At 40.1% G+C, this 16,896-nt stretch overlaps 1 protein-coding gene across 2 annotated transcripts in view; it reads right to left on the bottom strand.

Moving 5' to 3' along the window:
* LOC126272156 (retinol-binding protein pinta-like) overlaps positions 1-16,896 on the bottom strand; it is a 139,868-nt gene that overhangs the window by 36,619 nt on the left and 86,353 nt on the right. For both annotated transcript variants that reach the window (XM_049974788.1, XM_049974789.1), the window contains exon 5: positions 1,085-1,195. In XM_049974788.1, coding sequence (XP_049830745.1) covers positions 1,085-1,195 — 111 coding nt within the window. The remainder of the gene's footprint in view (positions 1-1,084; positions 1,196-16,896) is intronic.

Here is a 16,896-nt window from a genome sequence, read left to right as displayed (position 1 = left end):
TTATGTGTTGTGCTCCAGGGATCTGTACCAAGTGGTTCACTTTTCAACGGTGGACTTCGCTACGTTCCAGCGGAGAACATGGCTGAAGTGCCAATGGATGCTTACAGCGATGGTTAAATCACACACATTACGGTAGTATACTTCTAGCTGACAGTGGGGAGGCAAGGAGACAACTGTGGGAAAACTATGTACGTTGGGTTTAGTCACGCGGTCGTAAAATATCTAAACCTCGACCCTGAGTTTATGTGACTTGGGCAGTGTAGAAAATTAGTATTGTAGCTCTTTCACCCCCAGGTGTCTTACACTTTGCATCAGTCAACATTGTACTTGTGCCACCCTTGGACTACACGACGGAAAGCCTCATGGCGCTAACAACATACTTTCAGTCGAGCTCTAGCCTTGCCCAGTTCATTTAATGGAAATCTACACTGCTATGTGCGCTAAAAACGCTCCTCCTGCGACAAGAGATGGGCTACACGAATGAAGCTTTTCATGTCATGGACATAAAATCATTATTAAGTATTTTGTGCACAGAACACGTTGACATCACATTATGGATGTAGTCAGTGAGATATTTATGAGATTTATGAGATTTCGAGTCGTGGCGTGAAAAATTATGTTTTAATTGCGTAACAAAGATGTACTACTGGCGCATACTGGAGCTCAAGAACGTGCATAGTTTCAAGTTTTGGATACCGAGCATATCATTTAGATATGATGCCACATGCATTTGACAGTCGGCCGCTTCCGCCTACCTTTGCCTCAAGATCGTCCAGTAAACGGCACCACGACAACACCAGAGTGGATATCGTCACTGCCTCCTCTCTCTGTAGCAGCACCAAGTACCCTCCTGGCATTAGACATGCGATTACTTGCTATGTAGAGAAGGAATAAAAAGAGCTGAAACACTGCCGGATTGCGCATGGTAATTTCATGCAGCACTGGTTTGATAATACGCAGCAACCTTGGTCTCAATTGCGTTCAATTGTCCAGAAATATTTCCTGTTATATGATTTTCCCTCATTTATAGGAATAAGAGCAGTGAATAACAAAATGAAAAGTCGAGTGAGTAATTTTTTCTTACCCTCTTCTGCAACTTTTCTGAGAGAGCTGTCTTCAAAATTTTCAGTACGAAATCAGTTATTTTGTTCGCATTTACCAAATGGAACCCTTTCAACCTCCGGCAATAGGCACTCTGAAAAAAAGAAAACAGATAGTCAAGTTAAGTCAAAGTTGTTGATTACTGCAATATCCTGTATGGTTACTCATATGTGGCAGATGATAAGGTGCAGTGGACTAATTGAAATAGAACACTAAAAATTACAGTGACTCGAGTATAAATCTTAATACAATTGACTGTGAACTGTTTCAACTATCCTAACCAGCAGGATTCACGTGAGTAACAAAACCTTTTTATATTATTGTACTATTATAGATAATTATGAAGATACATAAGTGGTATGTGAAACAAATGCCTAATAGGGGTGAGGCCACGTTTGGATATAAACAATGCCAAAACAGCTACTGTAATTCCACTGGTAGTGGGAGCGGTAAAGAGAGTAGAAAGAATAGTGTTTGAGAAATAACTGTAAAGGTAAAAATAATAACATTAATTATAATAACTGTTGTAATGTTGATGCGAACATCACAAAACTGGTGAAGTAAAAAGGTTCTGATAGTAATGGGTTGTAAGAAACTGAAACGTTCACAGGCTTTTTTTATAGCGATGCGCACTGTAACATGAGTAACTACTTGGCAACATGTGAAACATCACTGTTATTTAAGGAAGCCATTATTTAGCTAGCTTTCTGAGATTGAAATGTGAATCTGCTGTGTGAGAGAGCGAAGGGAAGGTTGTTTCCGAGCAATGTAGTACACTCACTTGCACGGTAAAATGTATCACGACCGGTTGCGTTTGACAAGCATCCATTGTCACGTACAAGGATGAATGAAGCTACCATTTTGTCTACATACTGAAAATAACTGTAGGCAGGTTGGTGAAGTACGATCAAAATGGTAAATGTCACAGGTATATGTCACACCGACATTTATTTCGTTTCAGGAATAGTGTTAGATTTCATGACAAAACCTTTCTATTATATCATTGCTGTAGTGAACTGTTGAATGACCAATGCTTCCAGAAGTTGATTTTCGCTGTGCGTGGAGTAATTAATTCTTCTCGCTAGTTTTAAATGCATCCAGCCATGTTTACAGTTTGATCTAATATTACTGCTAGTGAATTCACAAAGTAACATATAATTGTGTTTTTTCCAGTTAGGAGGAAATTAAGAAAACGTATGCTCATAGGACATGAATAATGAACCAGAATGGTTTCGGAGCTTGATTAATTAATGTCTTCTACACATCTCTATAATATAACATTACCCAGAACTTATTAGGATCTGTATTTAATGTGAGGGTAGGTCGGCAGCAAAGAATAAGTATTGGGGTAGGGACGATGGCACATAATCTATAATTATGTAGAATAATAGATGACCTGATAACGATCCATAGGAAACACCAGTAGCTGCCTAGAGAGGCTACTGTTCCACAGTTCAGTTTTCCGCCACGAAAGGTGTAATTTCCGGCGGGTAAAGTAAACTTAACCCCTCACATTTCCCGTCTTCAGCTAAAGCTTTTGGGCCAGCAGTCCAAGAATGCAGAAACAAAATATTTTGTACGGCATAAAAATTAAAGATGGCAGATGTAGGTCATTTCTTCGACGCTAAAAACTCGTGCACACACTTGATAACGTGGTCACACCTGGTAGACCGTGGTGTTGACTCTTCATGTGATTTGCTGTTTTAGGTCATACACATTCATGCGTACCAGTTAATGCAATTTTTCACCTTGATCCCCTTAATTTTTTTAACTTTATGCATTAGCTCGTTTAGTCTTAAACCATCATCGGAGTCACGTTAGAAGACTGTCGATACATTTTACTCGTCAAATTCATATGTATAGCTGTACTGTGGACATGTGACTCTAAATGTGATTCTGGTAATGGCTTGAGCCGAAACATGCTAATTCGTATTATAATAAAAAAAGCAAGTAAAATGCAATCAATCAAAGCCAATCGGAAGGCCTATCAAGGTTCAGCACAACAGTCGAACGCTTTGAGCCACATTGAAGGTTGACTTGAACACATTATGGGAGATTATTGTACCTAGAGCATAGTGCACATAGGAACACACAATGTGTTGTGGTAAGTACTTCGGCCCAGCGATTGAATCGTATGAAGGAGGGTACACGGCAAGGCCGTAAGTAGTTCTGCCATTTTCTAGTGTTTGTTGTTATTAGACATGAGGATGTCCATTGTTCAGTATTTACAAATATTTGGCGTTCTACGTGTTTAAGTGCTGTATGGTGCTTTGAAGTTATTTGGAATATATTGTTAATTTTTCTTGTACAGTACTCCACTGTGAGTCTTAACTATTTTACGAGTCTTGAAAACTGAAATTAGTTTTAGTTTCCAATAGCTTGTATTTCAAAATATGTGTAACTGACAACTTGTTTTTAATAATACTTCCACTTAATTTGATTCGATTTCACTTACTGAGTATTGACGAGTGGTAGAGTAAAAATGTAACACATAGACTAGTAAAACAGTATTGACAAGATTTTCTCGACAGCAATGCTTTTAAAATTCAATCGAATAAATGTTTCTAGATAAATGAAAATGGGAAACATAATATAAAATCCTATGGGACCAAACTGCTGAGTTTATTGGTCCTAGGCTTACACATTACTCAATGTAACTTAAACTTTACGTTAAGCACAACGTGCACACCCATATCTGTTTGGAAAACAGTAATTTTTGTATTTTCGAAAAAAGACTGCAGTGCGTAAAAACTGAATGGCATCATTTAAAAATGAAATAAGAAAATATGTTAAACTTCTATAGCAGAGTCAGGTGGAGGAACTCTGAAAGGTTTACTGAAGTGCAACTCGCTCCATCAGTGAAAAGCTACAGTATAGAGTGGCATGTGACTCATAATATGCGTACATACGTCAAATCTTCAGCTGTGTGTGTCTACTGAGGTGTACAGTAACGATATCTATCCCTCCATTTTGACATTTACTAATACAGTCACTACTCTGTCTTCGCGCTACTGCTGGTAGTCACTTTCAGTAATAAGATACGTTGGCATGGCTAGCCGCAACAGAGACGGACATCGACTCCTGCGTATCCAGTTTAGAGCTTATCAAGCATGATGATGGATCATTATTACAATGTGGTTGCAGTGTGACTCTCTGATATACCCTCACAATAATCTTCGTCTTTGTCGCTGTGCCGCGCGGGATTAGACGAGCGGTCTAGGGCGCTGTAGTCATGGACTGTGCGACTGGTCCCGGCGGAGGTTCGAGTCCTCCCTCGGGCATGGGTGTGTGTGTGCGTGTCGCTCAGCTAATTTAGGTAGAGTAGTGTGTAAGCTTAGGGACTGATAACCTTAGCAGTTAGGTCCCATAAGGTTTCACACACATTTGAACATTTTTTGTCGCTGTATATTTTATGGTCTATCGCAGTTTATAAGCAGCTGCCAATATGCTAGTCTTATCAGTGCAACATATCATTTACTTCATAAATATTTTAGCCTTATCAATCATGTGAAGAGATATTTAACATACAAAGTGTACATATGAGTGCATTTCTAGTGTTTTGGTGGAAGGTTGTGAAAGTACTAGTGTGCGCGTGGTAAGTGGTAGGGAGTGGTGTGAATGTGTACGTTTGTGTACTGTGTGTATGTACTTGTTTGCATGCATGGTTACATGTATGTCTGTGATGTGCTTTTACATGGCTGTTCACATGTGTGTGTGTTTTGTTGTTGTTGTTGCTTCTGTTGTCTGTGGATGAAGTGACTTTGTGATTACATGTTTATGTACAGTGAGGTGAATGAATAAACACACTATCACTACTATTACCATGTAACTGACAATCGAGGTGCATAGAAATAATGAAAAATACCAAAAGAACCAGAAGATACAAAATTTACATATAATACCATACTTGGAACTCCATACTGGACACCTAACCGGTGTGAAAACGTTGCGAGGGACTGTCCACCATGATAATGGAGACCAAGAGAGGAGATTAGTCCAACATGAACTTTCACTTATCGAAAGTCGGCCATTTACACTGATGTCTGAATCTCACACCATTTTGGTATAGAAGAAGTAACCATCTTGGATTCTTCCTGCCAGTTTTATCTAAAGCAGTGAGAAAGAAGGAGGAGGGGAGGGAAGGGGGCTGTGACATCACTGGTGGCAGAAATCAGAGCCAGTAAGGAAACTAAAAAGCTGCTACTGATGGTATTTGCTGCCAATGCGACTCTGTAGTTCCACGCATTAGGCACAGTTGTTGAAACATCAGGCATGAGCAGAAAAATTGTACTGTGCTGGCAGGAAATTTATGATGGTAAGTAAAATGTAGACATCCACAGTGTTATAGTCACCTCTTGCCTGTCTATGGTGAGCTGCTATGATAGTTGCTGAAGTCTTCTTGGTACTTCTTTAGAAGGTGATTTCTCGACACCAAATTAATAAACCGCTCACGGAGTGTTCATTGTAAGGCTTGCACAGCACAAACAGAATAATGTCTTGTCAGTAGTCGGAGAGAGCTGGAGCAGTGTACTTTTTGGGTTCTGGTAAGACAGGTTGCAGTCCACATTGTTTATCGTTCGGTAGTGAGTCGATGGAGGGTATTTAAAATGATATCAGAATATGATACATTTTCTTGCAGTTAAATAAATGTCTTCCGAATATTTTTAGCAGGTCCATATTTTTGTGATGCACAACAAACTAAAATGATATATTTAAAGATTTCGATATATTGCATTTCGGCCCACATTAGACCTGAGTAAAAACTCTAGTATTAAATGATCATATACAGCTCATAGCTGCTGCTTACGAAGATGACGGATGTAAGAGCTACATAGTAATATTACTTCTGGCTAATTTCGCTCTTCAGTGACCCCAAAAAGTCTAGAGCTAATGTGGGATGGCTACGTGCCACGGGAAATTACACTGTCAATGATCTTGAATGAATGCTGTCTTAAAGAGTATGGTGGTGTGAAATTCAAAAGAGCAAGATGGCGGAACTAACCCAATTATGCTAGTGGAAAGCTGATAAACGACTGAAACAGAATGAAAAATTTTCAAAAATCGAAAGACTTTGAAATGGCGGAACTAACTCACTTCTGCTCGCAGATATTAGACACCATGTTTAAAAGCCTTCCATCGATTTGAAATTAGTGTTATATTCAAAAACACAAAAAATATAATCAGCACTGCAGTATTTCCAACTCAAAACTACATGGCCTTCGCCTGAAATTGGCGTCATATTGAAATTTATTGGATTATTTATCAAAAATACGTGAAGAAATTGTTTATAATGGTGTAGCTCGTTACTTATGATATAGTTGTAGGTGAAGCAGCACTTGTGAATGCCCGTCGTTTGATGTCTGCAACATACTTAATGTAAGGCACAGTGGACACTACAACCAAATATTTACACGTTTAAGCTGTACTAAAAATCACGAATATTGCCAATACAACTGTATTTCAATGCCAAAAAGAAACCAAGCCTCATCTCAGTTGCATGAATTCTCGTTCTTTCTCTCACTCTCTCTCTCTCTCTCTCTCTCTCTCTTTCCCCCGCCCCTTCACACACACAAATACATATACACAAGCACACACACACACACACACACACACACGTACACAAAAGGGGACAGAGAGAGACAGAGAGTGATACATATCTGTCAAAACTGATATACAAAACTAAACTATAGACTCTCAGATTAAGTCTCTGGAAGCCGATCTTTATACAGATGGATACGAAGTAAAAATTATCGAATCAAAACATCTTCAAGTCGTCTAAATTTCTATTTGGTATTTTATTTGAGGTGCCATGTTCGGCGCTATATTACACCATATTCAGGTCCCCAGAGCGACTTCAGTCGGTAGGTGATGATAGAAGGGATCACTGTGTCGAAAGCCTGTAGATACCAGTCACTGAATGCTGGCTCGTATTGTGACTTTACCGGAGGTGGGATTCCCTCTACACGTCGTTCAGCATGCCTGAAGATGGCGTATCACTGAAACTGGTTGCTCAAATAAAATAACAAGTGGAAATTTAGTCGGTTGAAAGGTCTTTTGATTCGTCATTTTTCTCAGATTAAAAGCTTCCCGCTCTAATATCACATATAAATTGTGTCAAAACACTGTAGCTAAAAATTACGTCCCAATCACATAACTAACAGTATTTTTTAAGGAATAAAAACGGCGAGGTACAAAATGAAACAGTTGGCTAAAGAACTAAGCAAAGTAGGCAAGCACACAAACAAGTGGCAATATGAATTATGCGTACTGCCAGCAACTGTAAGAATGCAGCTAACGTATTCTATGCTAAATGAGAGTGTGAACAAAAAACAAATCTCAAGGCAAACCATTTTAGGAAGGACAAGATTACAATAACACACACAATATCCATTTCAAATATCACAATGCCATTTTCATGTTTAAACTGTCCATTGATATGCTAACTACATTTGGAGTAGGTATACTGAAGGTTATGTACAGAAACAAGGTTTTGGGGAAGGCAGCTGCGTTACCGATTGCAACCTATAGTGCCAAGGCCCGATTTAAATGTAAACTAATAAATATAATAATGCAGCTATTAAATAAAATTGTAATGCTCTAAAATACACAAAGCAGCCAAAGAGAAACGTAATGAGCAAGCATAATTTTAGGAGGTAGAGTCATTGTGGAGGCTGGTCGTCTAACCTGATCATTTTACCCTTTAGCAGGTTCCAAGCAGGCACACAGGAGGAAGGGTTTGTTAGCTATCGAAGGCGCCAGTATTAGGTGCGTTATGGAGTCCCTTAGGGAATTATCGTCGAGGGCTCGAAAGAAGTCGATTGTATGCTCGGAATGTCTGCCTGAGAACCTCGTCTGGGATGTGGAGAAAGCACTGCCTGCGACTATCGAAGGTGCAGGCTGTAGTTATCTTGAGGTTATAGCTCATGTCGTCACCAATGACGCATGATGCTTAGGTTATGAGGTAATGCTCAGTTCTTATGGGTAGCTGGCAGAAGTGGTGAAGAGTGAGGGACTCGTTTGTAAGGTGCAAGCAGAATTCATTGTGAAACTTCCTGGCAGATTAAAAGTGTGTGCCGGACCGAGACTCGACTCGGGACCTTTGCCTTTGGCGGTCAAGTGCTCTACCATATGAGCTACCCAAGCACGACACAAGGGCCGTCCTCACAGCTTCACTTCTGCCAGTACCTCGTCTCCTACTTTCCCGCACACACTTTTAATCTGCCAAGAAGTTTCATATCAGGGCACACTCCACGGCAGAGTGGAAACCTCATTCTGGAAACAACCCGCAGGCTGTGGCTAAGCTATGTCTCCGATTATCCTTTCTTCCAGGAGTGCTAGTTCTGCAAGATTCGCAGCAGAGCTTCTGTGAAGCTTGAAAAGTAGGAGACGAGGTACTGGCCGAAGTGAAGCTGTGAGGACGGCGCGTGAGTTGTGCTTGGGTAGCTCAGATGGTAGAGCACTTGCCCGTGAAAGGTAAAGGTCCCGAGGTCGAGTCTCGGTCGGGCACGCAGTTTTAATCTGCCAGGAAGTTTCATATCAGCGCAGACTCCACTGCAGAGTGAAAATCTCATTCTGGAATTCATTGTTCCCATAGTTGATCGGGGTCCTGTGGTTTGGAGCCAACTGCAAGGTCTCAACCAAATGTTTCACAATTCTGTGGTGGAGTTGTGAGTAGATTGCTATGCCTGCATTAGAGGTGGCAGGTTGTGAAACACAACTTGGCGAAGAAAAGGTTTACCGTACATAGGAAGAAAGTACATGTATAGCAGCGTACTTGTGTCCATGGTATTTTTTAGGCTCTGCGGTAGTTTGAAATCCTCTGACAAATACTCGCCAGTCAGTGTGCAGAGAGAGAAATGAGGCCTCGTAAAAAGTAAAGACATTTTGAGTGTTAAAATTTTAATAGTGTACAGTCAAAGTATTCGTAAGAATATTCCGCAATTAACTGCACTCCAAAAAATTCATCATGCTCAAATAGTTCTCAGAAAAGAGACCAGTCTGAAACCTGATGTAGCAAGCTCCGAAATGTTTAGGGGAGCATGGAATGTATACAGAAAAGACCCTTCGTCTTGGTAATCAGCGGCTGGCTTGCTGTAAGAGATCTTTACATTTATTATTACTGTTAAACACTGCAGTCAGTCGGGAGAATCAATCGTTTCAACAATTAGTTCCTTTTACGAAAGATTGCGAATTTCAGATGTGTACGAAGCCTTTTTGGACGATTTAACACAGACTCTGTGATTGCAGGCTCTCTTCGACACAGCTGAAACTTCCCCACTAATTACAGGGCCAAAGGGCAAAGACAGATTAGGCTAGGTTAATAATTGGCTCCTTTTACCGACCTCCCGACTCAGCAGCATTAGTGGCAGAACAGCTGTGAGAAAATTTGGAATACATTTCACATAAATTTTCTCAGCATATTATAGTCTTAGGTGGAGACTTCAATTTACCAGATATAGACTGGGATACTCAGATGTTTAGGACGGGTGGTAGGGGCAGAGCATCGAGTGACATTATACTGAGTGTACTACCCGAAAATTACCTCGAGCAATTAAACAGAGAACCGACTCGTGGAGATAACATCTTGGACCTACTCGTAACAAACAGACCCGAACTTTTCGACTTTGTAAGTGCAGAACAGGGAATCAGTGATCCTAAGGCCGTTGCAACATCTCTGAATATGGAAGTTAATAGGAATATAAAAAAAGGGAGGAAGGTTTATCTGTTTAGCAAGAGTAACAGAAGGCAGATTTCAGACTACCTAACAGATCAAAACGAAAATTTCTGTTCCGACACTGACAATGTTGAGTGTTTATGGAAAAAGTTTAAGGCAATTGTAAAATGCGTTTTAGACAGGTACGTGCCGAGTAAAACTGTGAGGGGCGGGTAAAGCCCACCGTGGTTCAACAACAAAGTTAGGAAACGACTGCGGAAGGAAAGAGAGTTTCACTCCAAGTTTAAACGCAGCCAAAACCTCTCAGACAAACAGAACCTAAACGATGTCAAAGTTAGCGTAAGGAGGGCTATGCGTGAAGCGTTCAGTGAATTCGAAAGTAAAATTCTATGTACCGACTTGACATAAAACCCTAGGAAGTTCTGGTCTTACGTTAAATCAGTAAGTGGCTCGGAACAGCATATCCAGACGCTCCGGGATGATGATGGCTTTGAAACAGAGGATGACACGCGTTAAGCTGAAATACTAAACACCTTTTTCCAAAGCTGTTTCACAGAGGAAGACCGCACTGCAGTTCCTTCTCTAAATCCTCGCAGAAATGAAAAAATGGCTGACATCGAAATAAGTGTCCAAGGAATAGAAAAGCAACTGAAATCACTCAACAGAGGAAAGAACTTGCCCCCCCCCCCCCCCTTCTAACAGCCGTGTACCGCAAGTCTCTAGAGGAACGGAAGGTTCCAAATTATTGGAAAAGAGCACAGGTAGTCCCAGTCTTCAAAAAGTGTCGTCGAGCAGATGCGTAAAACTATAGACCTATATCTCTGACATCGATCTGTTGTAGAATTTTAGAACATGTTTCTTGCTCGAGTTTCATGTCGTTTCTGAAAACCCAGAATCTACTCTGTAGGAATCAACATGGATTCCGGAAACAGCGATCGTGTGAGACCAAACTCGCTTTATTTGTTCATGAGACCCAGAAATTACTAGATACAAGCTCCAAGGTAGATGCTATTTTCCTAGACTTCCGTGAGGCGTTCGATACAGTTCCGCACTGTCGCCTGATAAACAGAGTAAGAGCATACGGAATATCAGACCAGCTGCGTGGCTGGATTGAAGAGTTTTTAGCAAACAGAACACAGCATGATGTTATCAATGGAGAGACGTCTACAGACGTTAAAGTAACCTCTGGCGTTCCACAGGGGAGTTTTATGGGACCATTGCTTTTCACGATATATATAAATGACCTAGTAGATAGTGTCGGATGTTCCATTCGGCTTTTCGCGGATGATGCTGTAGTATACAGAGAAGCTGCAGCATTAGAAAATTGTAGCGAAATGCAGGAAGATCTGCAGCGGATAGGCACTTGGTGTAGGGAGTGGCAACTGACCCTTAACATAGACAAATGTAATGTATTGCGAATACAGAGAAAGAAGGATCCTTTATTGTATGGTTATATGATAGCGGAACAAACACTGGTAGCAGTTACTTCTGTTAAATATCTGGGAGTATGCGTGCGGAAAGATTTGAAATGGAATGATCATATAAAATTAATTGTTGGTAAGGCGGGTACCAGGTTGAGATTCATTGGGAGAGTCCTTAGAAAATTTAGTCCATGAACAAAGGAGGTGGCTTACAAAACACTCGTTCGACCTGTACTTGAGTATTGCTCATCAGTGTGGGATCCGTACCAGATCGGTTTGACGGAGGAGATAGAGAAGATCAAAAGAAGTGCGCCGCGTTTCGTCACAGGGCTATTTGGTAACCGTGATAGCGTTACGGAGATGTTTAAGCAAACTCAAGTGGCAGACTCTGCAAGAGGGCGCGCTGCATCGCGGTGTAGCTTGCTCACCAGGTTTCCAGAGGGTGCGTTTCTGGATTAGGTATCGAATGTACGGCTTCCCCCTACTTATACCTCCCGTGGAGATCACGAATGTAAAATTAGAGAGATTCGAGTGCGCATGGATGCTTTCAGACAGTCGTTCTTCGCGCGAACCATACGCGACTGGAACAGAAAAGGAAGGTAGTGACAGTGGCACGTAAAGTGCCCTCCGCCACACACCGCTGAGTGGCTTGCGGAGTATGAATGCAGATGTAGATGCAGATGACCCCTTTTCACATTTTCCCTGACGATTGGGTGCGATCGTAGTTTTATGTTTAGTTCGCAATACATCAAATAGTTCTCACTGTTCACAGTTCCGCCTCATGGCGTGAAATAAACCACTACGACACCTTCCATGTCCCAGAGTACTGCTACCAGCTGGTGGTTGACGTTCAAATTTCTGAACTCCTGGTGACGATGGGTATTTACAGACCATGCTAGTCGCCATGCTTTCCGGTTCGTGATGATGCATCCACGATTCGTCTACAGTAACAATTTCCTGTAAAAATCCATCTCCCTCGCTATGATAATGTGCCAAAAGTTTTACGAGTGGCATCCATCCCTTGTGCCTTGTGCCTCGCTGTCCATCCTTTCTGTACCCACCTTGCAGACCGCTTTCCGGAAATTTATCCTGTCGTGCAAGATGGACTACACTGATCCGTGACTGATATGTAATGGCGATTTCGTCCACTGTGACTCGTCTGTTTTTCATCACGACTTTCAAATTGTTCTTAGTTGTTGACGTCAATGGCCTGTCTTATCTTCCCTGAGTGAAGCTCTCTATCCATTTTCAGATCTCCCGTCGTGATAAACAGCTGTCACCATACTGCTTTTGCATTCGACGAAATATTTCTGCAGGTTAACATCTTCCGCAAACAAAAAGCGAATCTCTACCCTCGTGTCCTCCTTGGTGCAGATCGACAAATCAGCTGCCATGTTTCACAGTCTGCTACAATAGAACGGCTGATGCGGGGACAAGAGTGACATAGTGTATAGAATTGTTGCAGTCGACAATACTTCAGCCATGGATACTAGCAGTTTCACCAAGCCCTATGGAGAGAAATTGTAGAAGTCCATTTATTTTTGTCTTCTCATCATATGTGAAAATTTTTTCTAGAGCACTGCAGAACATTCATTCACACTACTGCTAATCTACTTCATAACGTAAAATGCAGTTGTTGAGAGGAATTAACAAAGTAAACAACGTTTTTCCTGTGTCGTTGTCCTGAGACTACATAATGCTACCAAGAAGCGCTTTCATACTTGAAATGTATATAACATGGCTTTATGATCAGAATGCTCACCTCTATCAACTGCTTTTGTTAAGGGGACATTCTATGTGCTATGCCGCCAATGTTAAATTATCGAATTTTGTGACTCATTATCATGCAAATTTTTTAGGGCAGCAATTTACAATTTTCCATAATTATTGAATGCATCTTTCTAGATACACTGTACTAGAATTATTACTAAAATTTTATTGTGGGGCATGTTATCTTTTTTTTCATACACTCTATTTTTGACAGAATTTTGTAAATAAATGAACATAAATGCAAACAACTCAGGATGTTTTAATTATTATAGTTCCCTATTTGTTGAATCTCATAATTCGCATGCTGTGAAAACTTCATGTCTCTACCATCAGTACTATTTTAGAAAATGGGTCGTTTATTGCAAAAAATGTAGTTCACTAATATTGAGGTTTGAAACTTTTTTATTACAAATTCTTATACAGACTTACATTTCTGTGCCTTTTATGCACTATAATTGCCCTGGTCTTCTTCAGTGTCACAACAGCCCAGTGCTGGCCTCCTAAGTTTGTTCCTTGCTTCTTTTGTCATTTGCTTAGCAGCTACTTCTGCTTCACGTACACGAAGCTCATCCCGTTCCCACAATCTTTTTTAGCTGTTTTCTGTCCAAATCTTACCCCTAACTTCTCCCGGACCTTAAGTCTTTCATAGTTACCACCATTAAAAGTTATTACAGCATCAGACACTGCTAACTTTAGGGTCATAAGGCCAACAAATACATTTTTATGCACATGACACCACATAACACTATTAAAGTACTCATTCACATTCTGGGTCTTCGCATGTAAATACTTCTTTAGTAGCTCAGGATTTGCCAAATCTCTGTAAATAGGTTTTATTGCTTCCATTACTGACAAAGGAAAAGAATGTTTATGTGTAAAGTAATTCAGGGTACCAGAAAATTCAGCTTCCCTATATTTACATCAAGTGTTTGGTGGAGACGGACACAAAGTATGATATGGCTTTTCATTGGTTGATATTAGATGGAAGAAAGTGCTCCACACAGCCCTTCCCATCTTCTCTAAATTGTCACAGTTATCTCTAATGGCCTTCCCATAATATTCCTGTAATTCATAATTACTTTGTCTGTTAGTCTTCCAGCACTTCTTATTGTCTCGCCATCAGACAGTTATGTGATACCCAGATTGGTTTTTAGGTTATGCAGACGTGTTCCCATCCTTTTCTTGACATGTCGTACACACTCAAGTTTTTGTATAAGAACACCATATAGCTTACTCTTTTGTACTGCAGTCGAAGCCTTCCAGTCTCCATAAGCTAAGAAACTCACATTTCTGACAATTCTCTCCTTCTGCGAACGCTGGAAAATGTTAACTACCCATTTTGCCTCCATCCCTTCATGTGTGCCATCATAAATTTTTATACGCTGCTGCATATGAAGTAATCTGTTCTTCTGGTTCATTGTACAACCTTGGCAGTACTTACTGAGAACTTTAAAATCCTAAACTTCACCAGTGTCAATAGTTATTGCAGATGTAAAACGCTTTTGCCACGTTCTATCCGCCGAAGTGCTGATGCCTGTGTCACCCTCTTTTTGTTCAATAGCTTCTGATGTGGCAGCAACCACTGAATCTTCAGCCACAGCATGTACAGAGTCCGCAATTGTTGTTACATATTTCGTATACCTAGAAGGTGGTTTTGGCCAATTCAACACAGTAAAGAGAACATTATCAGCCCTTGCATCTTTACCAATGCATCTAAGGCCATAGAACAGTCTCACATTAGTTTCATACAATTCATTACCTGCACATTTTGATGAGAAATGAAGTGCTTGTTCGTTTTGACACTTCTGACATTTAATAATCAATTTAGAGACAAAGCAAGAGACAGTTTCAGAAAGAACTTGTGCAATGATTTGCAGATCAATAATAACATTGTCCATAATGTCATTACCCTTACCACTGCCACCCATCCCCAAAGTTATTTTCCTTTTCGATGTACCAGGGAGCGTGGCCACTTCAGAAACATTATCGTGGTTTCGTTCACTGCTAGCACATTTCAAGTACTTCAGAAGAACATGCAGGTCTCACATATCTGTTACCCACAGATTGGTATTTCTTGAAGTTACTTGTACTGTTACGCTTCGTCGTTAATTTACGTATAAAAAGCAATAGAAGTTAGCTTACTACAAAAGTAGCCGAGGATCACACTATTCTCAACGAAAACTAGTATCAGAAACAAGGGACTGATTTGTTTATTCGTAATGCCAACTTCTGAGACGTAGCAGCAAGAACAAAACAAAGCAATTCACAGCCTTCTAGACTGCGTAGTTTTCAGTACATGCGTAGGCTCGAAATTTGACTGTCGCAAATCAACATTCAAAATATTATTTGAAGAACTGACAATTGTCTGATTTTAATGTATTATATACCAAAATGTTCAGGAAAGTCCAAAATACATTATGGAGTAGAAAACAGAAAATGTCAAATTGCAAAAAATTTCACATACATTATCCCCCTAATACGTCAATGGAGAGCCATAGGATCGAAACATACTAATGTCGGTTTAGCAGCTCACACACACCTCGACGTCATGATAGAAAAAAATGTGTGACAGTGTACAAAGCTGTGGTCGTAGACTACTTTGCTGTGTTACAGCTGAAAAAACGATGTATTGAACTGCTTATGAAGCAATAATACAGGAACTATCCCTTGTGATTGTCAGATCTGGTCTTCCTCCAGTAGGCCAGTAGGCAAAATTTCACACAGATCTGTCCAAGCAGCTTGGAGCGCTGGCCATGTGCTCCAGAGGAGTGTATATTATACATGCTCGATCTCATAACACAGATGGTGTTTGTTTTTTCGATATATCAGAAGAAAAAGGCACTGCAAAGGAGGTTCTATTACAAGGAGGGGTATAACAGTTAAAAGCCTGGATGCAGACAGTTCTATCAAAACTACACCAATTTTGCTCATAAAACTAATAGAAACATGCTGTGTCTATTCTTTTGAAATCATGACAGATTCTATTATTATCATCGCCATTGTGTGTTTAAAAAATAGATGTTACCGCAAGTCCTGCTCTTTTTCAAACTTCATAACCCTTAATTATGAATTAGATACCACTTTAATTACAACTCTTTGTGGAACCTAGATATCATAGTGCTTTTTCCCCGAAATGTGAGTAGATTGTGTGAAACAACCTGTGATGTTCAAATTGCATACAAAACTAAAATCAAGAATTTACTGTATGATAGAAACATTACAGATATGTTGGTAGAGGGAAGTTATAGAGCAAAAATATCAAATTTAAGCACTCAGATGGTAGCTCGTTTCGACTAACGGAAGAGAGAGGTACACAATGTAAAAGGTATTCTATTACAAGACAGGCTATTACGATTCGTTTCGTAAATGCAGGTGTGATATAGATTTGCATTCGTAAAACGGAACATGCTGTAGTGTACAAACCATCAACATCCTCTTGAATTATAGCTTCTTGTTGTTTAACGTAAGATTATAGTGTTTTTTTCCGACATGTGATCTAATGGCATGAAAGATTGTATTCTCTAATGTTATTTCATGCGTCTGAAATGTTGTAAAACGCATTTGTATGACAATTTACTTACAGCCATTTGAACACGAGAGTTGCTCTCAGATCAGTTTTGCTTAATATAGATTTTTTTTTACAGTTTAAATTCTCGCTTTTTTTCTCTGTTAACGGTTTTGAAATAACGAGGACATTCTGAGGTTATTGGTAGTTTTCACACCAAAGTATTAGAAGTTTCGTTTCCCAATTTTACGCAGGGTGGACATGTATAGCCCACTGCAGTCTGATCATTTGTAATGGGCATTGGTGCACTTCATTCGATGTTGTAAAATAATGAGATGGGAATTTTATCCCGCAGTCGAATTTATAAATTACATAAAACTAAAAAGAAATCGAATGCACCTATTTATGTGGAAAGAATACATGAA

Source organism: Schistocerca gregaria, chromosome 5, assembly GCF_023897955.1.
Source record: "Schistocerca gregaria isolate iqSchGreg1 chromosome 5, iqSchGreg1.2, whole genome shotgun sequence".
Classification (NCBI taxonomy): Eukaryota; Metazoa; Arthropoda; class Insecta; order Orthoptera; family Acrididae; genus Schistocerca; species Schistocerca gregaria.
Note: the sequence above shows the minus strand (reverse complement) of the source record. Positions and strands in the feature narration are given on the sequence as shown.